General features: G+C 47.3%; 1 protein-coding gene across 1 annotated transcript in view; it reads left to right on the top strand.

Annotated features, from left to right (window-relative positions):
* The window catches only part of LOC144737070 (uncharacterized), a 73,317-nt gene that overhangs the window by 22,000 nt on the left and 38,200 nt on the right, over positions 1-13,117 (top strand). Inside the window, exons 12-20 of the mRNA XM_078619722.1 lie at positions 181-247; positions 673-810; positions 1,566-1,727; positions 2,505-2,599; positions 9,045-9,171; positions 9,811-10,093; positions 10,640-10,689; positions 11,170-11,273; positions 11,808-11,959. Coding sequence (XP_078475848.1) covers positions 181-247; positions 673-810; positions 1,566-1,727; positions 2,505-2,599; positions 9,045-9,171; positions 9,811-10,093; positions 10,640-10,689; positions 11,170-11,273; positions 11,808-11,959 — 1,178 coding nt within the window. The remainder of the gene's footprint in view (positions 1-180; positions 248-672; positions 811-1,565; positions 1,728-2,504; positions 2,600-9,044; positions 9,172-9,810; positions 10,094-10,639; positions 10,690-11,169; positions 11,274-11,807; positions 11,960-13,117) is intronic.

The following is a 13,117-nucleotide window of genomic DNA, read 5'->3' as shown; positions in this document are numbered from 1 at the left end:
AATAAAGACCCAAAAAGTGTAATAAATAAATCACTGGGTTGAACATTGTATATTTTGAATCAGTTTTTAAAGCAACGAATACGTAATAAAATACTGTTGATTGATTACTATATTGTTAGTGACAACCCTTATATAACCATATTGATTTTCAATAACTACAAGTGATTATTATTGTTTCAGGTTGTGTTCAAGGCATCAGGGGATGTGCTCGTGCATAAGAATAAGGTGCCTCTTCCATTTGTGTCGGGTAAGCCTTGTGATTGACAGTTTTTGCAATCCATTTTACACCTGCCCTCTTAAATCAACCATTTTCAATCCACAGAACTCAACACATTACAGATATTAAAAACAATTACATAAAAGTGTTTTGACAAGTATAAGTCGCTGCTTTGTGAATGTATAGAAATGATGACATATTAAGTCTGTCTGCAATTACACAAATAAACTATTCCATGATAGTTAATCTACAATCATTGTTTAGATCATTTACTCAGGCAGCATGAATTTGTCTTTAAATATGTGTTAAATGCCTAAGCTTCATAACTAAACACTGATTCAGACTTCTGATCATCACTGCTTGTTTTGCAGATGGTCCAGCTTATGATGTGAATGTTTGCGTGCATTTCATGACAGCTTGGCATGCACTGTTGGTCTCATGTCTATTTCTTTCAGCATCCGTGACCGTCGTGCAAGAGTCGTCCTTCTACCTCCGTGCGGAAACCAACTTTGGCTTGCGCCTGCGAGTTCAGCTAAAGCCCCTGATGCAGCTGTACATTACCGCGGCCACCGCGTATCACAACAAAACGTGTGGTATGTATGTCTCAAGCTCTGTTCTTCCGTATGCTGCTTTGATGTTTTCTTCAGTTAAAAAAAAAACATGTTATCAGTATCAGTATTTCGGGGATTTTTTTGATGTTATACGTGTGTCGAGTTTTAATGTCAAAATGCTTTTTAGCGCCACTCTATAAATAATGATGACAACATTGTTTGTGATGATTGCTCATTCATCACATGCTTGCCACGTGCTGCCCTTGGCTGCCCTCCTTTGTGCCACCCCAACTCTGATTGCTTGCCGGTCCACTCATTGTTCCAACACGTTCAACCTAGCGAATTAAGCTGTGCACTAACATTACAATTCTGTGACATCACTAACAGTGAGGCCTAAGTAGCTGTTTCATCCCGTTACATTGAGTTGAGTGATCCAGTGTGAACCCACCTTAACCGTTGGACAAATGTGAGTTCACATCCCCGGTCAGGGTTCAATCAGCTCAACATTATCCATATGGGGATGATGAAACCAACAGCAGCACTGCACGGGAATGCAACTGTTGTCATGGATGGAATGGCCCATGTCATAGAAATGTAGAATTTCCAACCACAGGCTCAGGGCCAACAACAGAGATGAGTATGGCCATGTGTTCATGAAAACGGTTTCATCACAGCTGATACCCGTATTTGAACTTAAGACATAGCAGTGTTGGCTTCTTGCTCCTACGCTCCGACACCTGATCATTATGAAACCACCCAAACCACCTCTTAAATGACATCTTGTGACAATTTAACAGGGCTGTGCGGAAATTTCAATGAAGTAACCGGTGACGACTTCACGCATTCCGGCATCGTGGACGCGACAGCGGCGACCTTCTGTAACATGTGGAAGGCTCAGGCGACGTGCCCGGACCGAAAAGAGGTCACCATGGACCCGTGCTCGGTGTACATCACCAACAGTGAGACGCTTCATGCCGACACAGCTCACAGCTCATGTGTGACCGATCAATGCCACGCTGTCATATTCACTTCACTGCTGGATGAGGGCCTCCTCACGCCGTACGTATCATTGTGGGAGGTATTTGAATATTTTGACCACACTGGTTAGTGGAAGTTGGAGGGATATAGATGTGGGAGCATATTATGACAATGTATTTTGCTGTACTGCCCTCTGCTGCCCACTGCAGAGCCTCACAGCTTATTGAATGGGATGCAGAATTATTTTGAACATTACTTCAATTCCTTTTATTCACATATGTATGCAAATTAAACAAATATAGAAGTGTTTCCGTAACTGTAAACATAAAAATGATTGGAAAAATATTTTTTTATGGTTTTTTAATATAGTCATTGGCGACTGGGTTGAGTTCATTAATCTGCTGCATTTAAGAACCTGACATATGGACGGCTGACTGAAACCCTGATTTGAACTCAGGAACTCAGTGGTGCTGACTCAGTACTCTGACGGTTATGGCCTTCTCCCTAAACCACCTGGTTCCCTCACACACTTAGCAATTTCTAGAGGGCAGCGCATAGCCTTGCTTTTGCTATACTGCCATCTCCTGGCCACCTTGCAACTGAGCAAGTGTTTGAACTTCAATATGTGATTTTACCAGCCCTTGCCTCCATAGCTATGGATTGCACATGTGGACCACCATGCCCAGCTAACGTTTCGGGCAGTGGCCCGACAGCTCAAAGGCTACACTGTCTGAGCTTGTGTGTTTCTTATCTTTCAGATGAATACGCTAAAACACATTGTGGCCCTCTGATGGATAATGACGGTCCATTCTCTACCTGCCACAGTGTGGTTTCTGCAGATGAATATTACATGGTACGTTACCCTTTGCGTGATGATTAAAAATATATTTATAGGCAGTCTCCAGGTTACGGAAGGGTTAGGTTCCTGAGAAATATCCGTAACCCGAATTTTTCATGTCGGAAACTGAACAATTTTCCCCAAAAATCAAGATAAAATCCCATAGCTGGAAATAATTGTGCCTCCCCTACCATTTTCTCTCAGTACCGTATCGTGCTGTCGTCCGTTCCCTGTATCCTATCGCTGTACATAGACTCTGCACTTCCTATGATTCTTTCATTGCATCGAATATCTATCCTACCACTACCCATTATTAAACTAATGGAACATATACTGTATCCAATTGTTGATTTTAATATTAATTGTTAACAGAAAGCAGTCACTTCCGAATGTTTACTGTGCATTCGGCTCGGTCTAGACTTCACATACACACACACATACACGCACACAAAGGTGGAGTAGGCTCGTCCACACACACACACATACACACACAAACACACACAGATACACACTACATACGCTACAGAAAACAAACAATTACTTAATGCTACAAAAGGAAAATAATTACGTAACACTACAAAAAATTCCATTTATCTTAATCCTAGTGAAGCTCAGGCTCGGTGAAGGTGGCGTTTTGGTGGAGCGACGTGTATTAATCCGCAACTACAACCGCACCGCGCTGCACTATTTGTACTTATCTAACTGACGCAAAGATTTCCGCATATTAAATGTTTTACATAATTTATGGGAGCATTTCCTTAAAGTTGAATTTCCTTAAGTTGGGTTTTACGTAACCCGGGGACTGCCTATATTTTCGTCTTTTTCCCCAATGATATCCTCATTGTACAAACAGTGTCATGTCGTGAGATGAATAATCCATTGGGAATTCTAACAGAGCTGTGACTCGTTCTGTTAGAAAACGGTTCGTGGAATTAGACATCACAGAAGTACCTCTGAGATCCCGTCAAGTGACCTCTGGTCCACAAAGTAGGAGCAGCACTTTTCCACTTGCCCCAACCAAACTCCAGCAAACAGAGCGCACTGTTTCCTATGGGGTTTATCATGCATGTATGTACGTACGTATGATTAACTTATTTCGCACATTACGTAGCCAACTGTGTTAGATAAGGGCGTCATCATGCCGTGTGGGTCATGGGGGTTATTTAGACATATGTCACCACGTGGGTCAGTGTGGGTTGGTGAAAGCAGAGAGTATGGACGAGAAAGCATAGAAGTGCAGTACAACAATGGGGTTTCCTACAAAGCCTTCTGCTGTTCACCGCGTAGCCCCAGATCCAATGTAAAAACCTGTTTGTGCATGCCAGTCACCTATTAAAGTACTATTCAGGCTCAAACCTGCTTAGCTTTTGAGATATTAGGTAGATATTAACACTACTGGTATCAGCCACTGGTAAGTCCCCTCATTTCCATGTCCTCCTGTACCACATACACCCATCTCTTGTAACCTTTGCCACTCCCAATTGGCTCCGTCTTTCCCGCCAAGCAGTGGCGGCTCCTGCAAAATCTCTCAGGGGGGGCAAATGTCTGGATGATTGATAAGGATAAGGTCCACCCATGCAAAGGATACATTAACAGCTTAAGCATGTGTAGTAGGTTCGAATTAGGTGCACACACACGCAGCTTGGAGGCAACACTATTTATTAAACGGTAAGTAATATAACACTGTACATAAGGTGGTGACCACCTTCCTCAACTCACTAACACTCTGGAACACGACACAGACTGGACCAGGCAGGCAACGGCCTGCCTGGCCCAGGACGACGACTCGGGACTTGACGACCGATGATGTCTTCACTTTGGAGTACAGTACAACAGCCTCGCTCTGCGTTCACACCACGCTTATATCTGGTTTGGCGTGGCTGGCTCCGCCCCGGCGTGGGTGGCTCTCTTCAGGCCACGCCTCCCTTCCCAGGACACGCCTCACTTCCCCCACCTCTGGGAAGGTCCGGATCCCTCCAGCACGTGACCCCCCAGGCACCCCCTTGGGCCCCCAGCCCTCGTACGGGCCAACACAGTAGTGACCGTTCTGTCACTACATCACCCCCCCCTGTATAAACACACAGCCGTCCCCGGCTGTAACACAACTGTGAAACATCGAAAAGGTGTGCCTCCGAACCAGCAACATCAATAAATGACCGGCGACCGATAAGAAATACAATCACGTAATATATACAGAATCGACGAGGGTAAAAGGGAACCGCATAGAAAACGGGGAATTAACAACAAATATACATGAAAACTGGCTAACCCACTTACGCTCCAGCACAGCCCCCCCCCCCCCGTTAGAATCACGCATGCAATGACAGTCACCCGTTAGCACCCCCCCGCCTTTCCGACGTGGCGTCACAACTAGTAGCACGCGTCGGCCATATCGGGGGGGGGAATTTCCATGTTACCACCCCACCGCCTTTCCGACGCGGCATCACAACCAGTAGCACGCGTCGGCCATATCGGGGGGGGGAATTTCCATGTTACCACCCCACCGCCTTTCCGACGCGGCGTCACAACCAGTAGCACACGTCGGCCATATCGGTGGGATTTTAACCCAGTCTCTCTCCAAGACTCGCATCGCAGCATATAGCTGTACCGACCGAGCTGAGACCCAGTCTCTCTCCAAGACTCGCATCGCAGCATATAGCTGTACCGACCGAGCTGAGACGACCCAGTCTCTCTCCAAGACTCGCATCGCAGCATATAGCTGTACCGACCGAGCTGAGACGACCCAGTCTCTCTCCAAGACTCGCATCGCAGCATATAGCTGTACCGACCGAGCTGAGACGAGCCAGTCTCTCTCGAAGACTCGCATCGCAGCATATAACTGTACCGACCGAGCTGAGACGACCCATCGTTCACTCATTGCACAACATGCACCCTAACAACTGAGGGATACAGTCCCAACGTAACAGGACAACTCCACCTGAACCTTACGAATCTCCAGCCCACTGTTTCAACGCACCTCCGAGTGTCTCACTCTCCGGGCCGTCAGGTCAAGCCATCAGACACAGCATGATGGGACCACACTCTCTGAGCCATGTGAGCGCACAGCCCACTTGGCTAGACAAGCCACGGAGTGTCTCAATCTCCGGGCTGTCAGGTCAAGCCGTCAGCCATTGCATGACGGGACCACACTCTCCGAGCCATGTGAGCGCACAGCCCACTAGGCTAGACATGCCACGGAGTGTTTCAATCTCCGGGCTGTCAGGTCAAGCTGTCAGACAGCATGACGGGACCACACTCTCTGAGCCATGTGAGCGCACAGCCCACTAGGCTAGACAAGCCACGGAGTGTCTCGATCTCCGGGCTGTCAGGTCAAGCCGTCAGCCATAGCATGACGGGACCACAATGTTCGTGTTAGACACACAACTCTCACTGGGCCATCCTGACCAGGATCTGCGCCCCAAGATAAGTGACAGCCAGCACCACAATTCCAAATCCCTGGCAGCATGTCACCATCGCAATTTAACACCATCACAACACATACGATTTGAATTATGATCCCCCACAGAACTGATCCAATGCCGAACAGGTACGCCCAATTTGTGACGATCCCGAATATTCAATGGTCACAACAATACACCTCACATCCCGTATCCGTACACATCATCTCCGAGACTCGCATTGCAGCATGCAGCTGTACCAACCGAGTGGAGAGAGCAACGCAATTTGACAGCAATTAACGGAAACGCACCCCCGATCGATGTAGAACACAAGAGGCATTCCCGCACAAAATACATCATCTGTGCAACAACGGACAGGAGCCAACCAGTGAGGTTGAAACACACCGAACCTGTAATTTGAAAAACCCCTTCAACATTAACCATGGGACTCAGGGCATTCGAATTTTGAGAGCAAAACAAAACAATACACAAACCCCAAGAATCGCCGAATTGATTAATACAGTATATGCAGTATATGAATTTCGTACAGTCAATCATTTGGTGCAATGCTCCATCCAGTCCCCACATGGCAACACACACAATCACTACTCCAGACAATCCGTACATAGTAAATAATCACAAGCAAGTACCCAACAGTCCATACACTGTTAACAATTCCAAGCAAAGCTCCATACGGTCTGTACCTTGGCAAAAATGACGATCAAAGTTTCTTACAGTTACACGTGGCAATCACGAGCGAAACTCCATACAGTATACACAATAACAACGGCGATTTCGCAACAAAACGATGTAACAACACGAGTCATTAACACGGCAACATACAGGATATCAACGGAGCTCGGGACACCAACACGAATTAATCATTAACTACACCCAGAAGATACCGATCTTGACGCCGTATTTAACAACAACACTTGTTACAAGCAGAAACCCCCCATGGTCGCCGCGTCAATTTATCACGCACACAACCGGACGAACACGCTCCGCAACCCAGCGAGTAAAAAAAACACCCGCGATCGCAACCCGGCGCACGCAAGATGGGTGAAGTTATTATTTTTCTTGGGGACGGGTGCTTGTCATGTGACGACTCGCCTGGCAACCTTTAAATAGCGGAGCGCGGCAAGGTGGAGCACTGGGACGGCCCGAAGAATCTTTCATGGTGAACACGGCCTGCTCTTGCGAACCCATCCACCTCTCACGCTCGAGCTGAAGACTGGAACTCCCCCTCTGCAGGCGTTGATGTTGGCGGGAGCGGCATTTCAGCAGCAGGAGCGGCGTTCCCGCCGCCGAAATGGCGGGAGCAGCGCTTTGGCGGGAACCGCGCCCCGACCAGCCGCCGAAATGGCGGGAACCGCGTGGCCCGCATGGCCGGGCCTCCCCTGCCAGCCCCCGCAGCGACGATGGTGTCCTCTCCCCGCGGCTCCGTCGCTCCATTCCCGATGGCGGCGAAGCAGCAGAGTGGTGCCAGTCCCGCCGCTCCGCGCGCAGCGCCATCTCTCTCTCTCTCTGTCACCGGGGCTGCCATCCCCGGGGCTGTCCGAAGGATGGTCGTCACACCGTCCCCGTTGTACGAAGGCGTCCAGGTGAGTTGTATATTTGTTTTTCGTGTGCCCATTTTACTTCCCTAGGATAACACCTAGCAATATTTATTTACCCCACTTCTGACACCAGATGTAGTAGGTTCGAATTAGGTGCACACACACGTAGCTTGGAGGCAACACTATTTATTAAACGGTAAGTAATATAACACTGTACATAAGGTGGTGACCACCTTCCTCAACTCACTAACACTCTGGAACACGACACAGACTGGACCAGGCAGGCAACGGCCTGCCTGGCCCAGGACGACGACTCGGGACTTGACGACCGATGATGTCTTCACTTTGGAGTACAGTACAACAGCCTCGCTCTGCGTTCACACCACGCTTATATCTGGTTTGGCGTGGCTGGCTCCGCCCCGGCGTAGCTGGCTCTCTTCAGGCCACGCCTCCCTTCCCAGGACACGCCTCACTTCCCCCACCTCTGGGAAGGTCCGGATCCCTCCAGCACGTGACCCCCCAGGCACCCCCTTGGGCCCCCAGCCCTCGTACGGGCCAACACAGTAGTGACCGTTCTGTCACTACACATGTAAAGGCAACTTCACTTCTTTAATATTAATGAAAATAAAGTGACTCTTACAATACATCTTGTTTGTTTCTATACTCACTATTAAAACAAACCACTCATGTTTCTTTTATTAAAGATTCCACTAGGTGGCGACAAATAATTTTGTTGGATGAAACGTGCTTACGTATGATGACGTAAGCACGTATGATGACGTAAGCACGTTAGGGCGAGCCCTCCCGGAAGCCATAGAGAATGCATTGCAGCGCCCCCGTTCGAAAAAAACCATCTTTGAATGTAAGTCTATGGGACCACTCGGGGCGATTCTCAGCTGGAGGGAAATCGCCCAAAACGAGGCGGTACTCCACAGAACGTAGCATGACGCTGATTGGACTATATCCAGAGGCACAGTGACGGCTAGCGTGACTCTGTGGTTGAATGACATTGGTGGTGCGTCGCCCAATCGCCCTAATGAAGAAACCGCCCCTGCCGCCAAGTCAAAAGCGGATCTCTTACTTTCCACAATGTGGGTTTATTGTCTGGAGAAGAATGATGGGCTACTGCTAGTGATGGCCACATACTTGACACTCTCTCATTAGATAAAAATGGTACTTATGATGAGATCAAATATCCATATTTTTGTCTGTAGCCATTTGTCCACATTTGTCTATCTAATTGACTGTCCATTTATCTGTTTTTGTTTGTCTCACCGTCTGTGTATCCATTTGTGTATCTGTCCATTTCTTCATCTGTCTGTCTTGATCTGCCCATTCGATCATCTATCCTTCTGTCCCTCCTTCTCTCTTTGCCAATTTGTCCATTTATAATTACGTCTGTCCATCTGTCAATTTGTCCATCCATCCATCCATCTCTCTATCTCAACGCCCGTTTGTCCATCTGTCTGTCTGCCTGCACACCACCCCCCACCACCTGTGCAGCGCTGCAAGTACGATACGTGCAGCTGCTCGTATCCGGAGCCGTGCCTGTGCGCTGCACTCTCGGCATACGCATACGCGTGCGCCGCTAATGGCGTCGTCCTCGACGGCTGGAGGAGCAACATCTGCAGTAAGCACAGCCGCACGGGCAACGCCAGGGCAATGAGTCCAGAGATGGGCGAAATGTAAATTACATTTAATTTAAATATGTAATGTAATTACATTTTTAGTTTGTCATTGGGTACCTAAATTACACAGCTCATAACGTTTGTCAATTTATATGTAAGTTATACAAGAACCAGTTGTTGGTAATTTATATCTAAATTATATTTCCTCGGGTAATTTGAATGTATTTTTCCGATCACTACGTTAATCATAGCATCGAAATTGCATGCCAGAAATCGTCAAGTGTGCCACCAAAGTGAGTTAGAGTTACATTACTTTAGTGGAGTCATGTTCGAACGATTGTCAGTGATATTAGTGATGGAATCACAGTGATGTCACTAGAGTGCTATGTTTCCATGTCTGATTCTGTAACGTTAAAGTCGTTTTTTCTCATAAATGAAAACTTGTGTCGGACAGCCCAGAACACGTAACCAATGTATGTATCTATACCATAAGTATTATTAGAAGGGCTCTATCTTCCATACCGTCACACAACTCAATATACACACCTCCCTCAATTCAGGCATCCTTTAATACACAAACCTCCTTTGCTACTCACTCTCGCCTCACCTCTCTCTCTGTCATCACCGTGAACCGACCACAGGCCTCGATGCCAAGAACTGCCCCATCAGCCACGAGTTCAGCTACGCGGCGCCCGAGTGCGGCTCCGCGTCGTGCCGCATATCCCGTGAAGTGTGTCGGGGGGTGCGCCTCCCGCCGTTCGAGCTGCCATCCCCTTCCCCCGTGGAGGGCTGTGTGTGCGGCGCGGGGCTGTACGACGACGAGCACGGCGTGTGTGTGCTCAAGAGCGATTGCCCCTGCTACTCGGAGATGAGCGGGGACGTGATCCGGGCAGGGGTGACCGTTGATCTGCACGACACGCAGTGGTATGAACCAGCGTTGTGCCAGCGTGTGCATTCCACACTCGTGCTGGGCGACATTGGCCGCGGTTGTTTTTGACGTCAACGTTGTCTTGCGCGACCTCGACCACTCTTATCCCAGAGCAGCGGTCTGGGTCGGGTTAAGTGCCTCACGGCTGAAACGTTCGCTACTCCACACACACGCACTTTATTAGTTGCAGAGCAATAATTTGACTTTTTAGCCGAGTCAAGTGTCATGGGCACGTTACTAAATAAAATGGTTTATTTTAACACAACTTCAGACATGTCTTTTATGGTCGTACTTTATACACGACGCCTGTATCCACGCCATTTGGTCTCTTTTGTCCGCCAGCACCTATTCACACCCCCCAGCAGAAGGAGTTAGTCATTGCTGGGTTTTTATTAAGAATTCAGGAGAAATGTCAGGTTATTTGCACAAAAGCTGTCGTGTATTTATATAGTGATAATGTTGATGATGATTAATGTTATATTTGATAAGACCAAGGATGTCTACTCACGCAATGCATCTTTGCTTCATTGTTTGCCCCCTAGTCTGTGCACGGGTGGGGAACTTCACTGCTTTGGACCTTCCCCCATATCTGGTGAGCTACTCTTGTTGCTATTATTGTCCTTCTTAAGACACTGCAGAAACAACATTTATTTTTAGAGAGAGGCAGTCAACCGTAGGCAAAAGTTAAAAGTAAGATCTTGAGCCTGGACTTGAAGAGGGGTAGGAAGCAGCACTTTTGATGACATTCATGAGCACAGCATTATAACAAATATACAATATATAGAAAATGTATAGTACGCTGACATTTTGGGCACTTGCCACATTTGGATCTGTCCTGCCAATGGTAGTTAATTTCACAATAATCAATATTTCAATCACTATTTGTTCTTGGGTTTGGCCAAGCAGTTGATTTATGACAAGATTGTGGCCGTACCCAAAAACAAATATGGATCATTGGATTGACTACACAAAGCTATGTTTTGAGTTAACTTCACAATAGGTCACGACCTTATTATCTGCAAATCTGGATATTTAAAGAACCTGTGTTGTGTGTTTGTGCGTGTGCGTGCAGGGAACACATGTGAAGGCCAGATGACTTACCACAACTGCAGTGACGGATCGAGTGAAGGCAGTGCTGCCTGTCAAAGAACCTGTGCTAATCCACATTCAATATGCGTAAGTGTCCGTTGAAAGTGCAACCAACTCGACAGTCAAATAAAGGCTTCTTATAGCCATCAGTAGTAACAATACATCTGGAAGGAAATACGTAACAATGCTGTGGTGAAACATAGTACCGCACAAATTAAGCTTTAAGCTGGTGCTAGTTTACCCAGAACATGGCCTGGGTGTATAGCGACAATATATGAATAATTATTGAAGCAGAACTACTGACCTCAGGCTAAATGCAGCAGAACTTTGTCTTACGATGGTTTAGGCCATCATGATACTCTTGGTTCTTTCAAGAGCAGTGGGACAGAGAAGGGCATTGTCCCAGAGAAGGGCATTGTCTCATGATAAAGGAAGTATGAGTCAAACCCCGCTACCAAAACTAGTCGGGAAAAGCGAGTGTGAATATAATATCTGTTTTTGGGTTGCGTCTTCATTGAAACGGATGATCATCATGATGATAACAATGATCACGATGACAACAGTGCGTTTCGCTGGATAAGGCTCGACCGACACCTGTGTGGCACCCTCCCGTGCGTGCAGTATAGCCCGGGCTGTGTGTCGGGCTGCGTGTGCCCCGGCGGGTTGCTTGTGGATCACAACGGCAACTGCGTGAGTGAGGAGCAATGCACCTGCGAGCACAACGGGCGGCACTACAACCCCGGAGACACCATTCCCCAGCTGTGCAACAAATGGTGAGCAGTCCGCAGTCGCCCTTCTCCAATGTGCATCTTTGTGCTCCCCCCCCACCCCCCACAGCAGCAATATCTTGGACTGGTAGTTGTGTGGGCAGTAGAAACGGGGAAAACATTGGTCAAGGTCGATGTCACCTTGCACGACCTCGACGTTCAAACGATGCCGACCTTGACCACCCACTCGACCGACGCCAGGACCGCACTGTCACACAGCAGTGGTCGGCGTCGGTGTAGGTCATTAGTGTCACATCTCAATTATGGAGTAGTGAAACCGGGAATATATATTATAGAGAGCGGCAGTCACTCAGAGGAACATAATTGGTCTTGAGCCTGCATTTGTACAGGGGTGTGGAGCCGACAGCACGGACAGTTGAGGTACAAAGGTCCATAGTATGAGGGCACAGCAAAATTAGCAACAGGCCCGGGGTTAGGATTGATGATTTAGGGGTGAGGGGTATGTTATATTGTTATTGGTTAGGGTTTTAGGATTTGGGTTTAGGGTTTAGAGGTTATTGCTAGAGACCATTATGGTTAGAGACAGTAGTGCTTTAGACTGCTTTCCTTGCTCCTCATCTATGGCCGCAATCATCTTGGCCTAACACAAAAGGTGGTGGTAATTCCATCTGTGAAGGATGTCATCCCTGACTTGCAATACCCTGGAGTCTATAAACTGAGTTGCAGCTGTGGTGACTGTTACATTGGGGAAACGAAACGTCATGTCTCTGATCGTGTCCGCGAGCACAAGTCAGATTTGAAACACGGCAAAATTGAGTCTTCCGCCGTTTCCGATCATTGCTACAACACGGTGGGCTTTCATGATATTGTTTTTTCCGAGACGAAGGTGCTCTGCAAACCCTCTGGCTACCATCAAAGGTTTGTACACGAAGCCATTCAGATATACAAACATAGACATAATTTCAACCGTGATGATGGGTACAAACTTAGTAATCATTGGAAATATGTTATCAACCATGCAAAAAATATTTAACTACACATTTTTGGACCATCTTATCTGACAGGCACTATTTTACTTTACCGAGTGTTAACATCCCCAGCGTTTAACAGTACTCTCTTTATTGTCAGCCAACACTGGTATAAACATGGGCATTTTCGTTTTTTTTCTATCATGTGCATCCACAGTGACTTGCGCACAAACAC

Source organism: Lampetra planeri, chromosome 64 (assembly GCF_965212315.1).
Source record: "Lampetra planeri chromosome 64, kcLamPlan1.2.h2, whole genome shotgun sequence".
Taxonomy (NCBI): Eukaryota; Metazoa; Chordata; class Hyperoartia; order Petromyzontiformes; family Petromyzontidae; genus Lampetra; species Lampetra planeri.
Note: the sequence above shows the minus strand (reverse complement) of the source record. Positions and strands in the feature narration are given on the sequence as shown.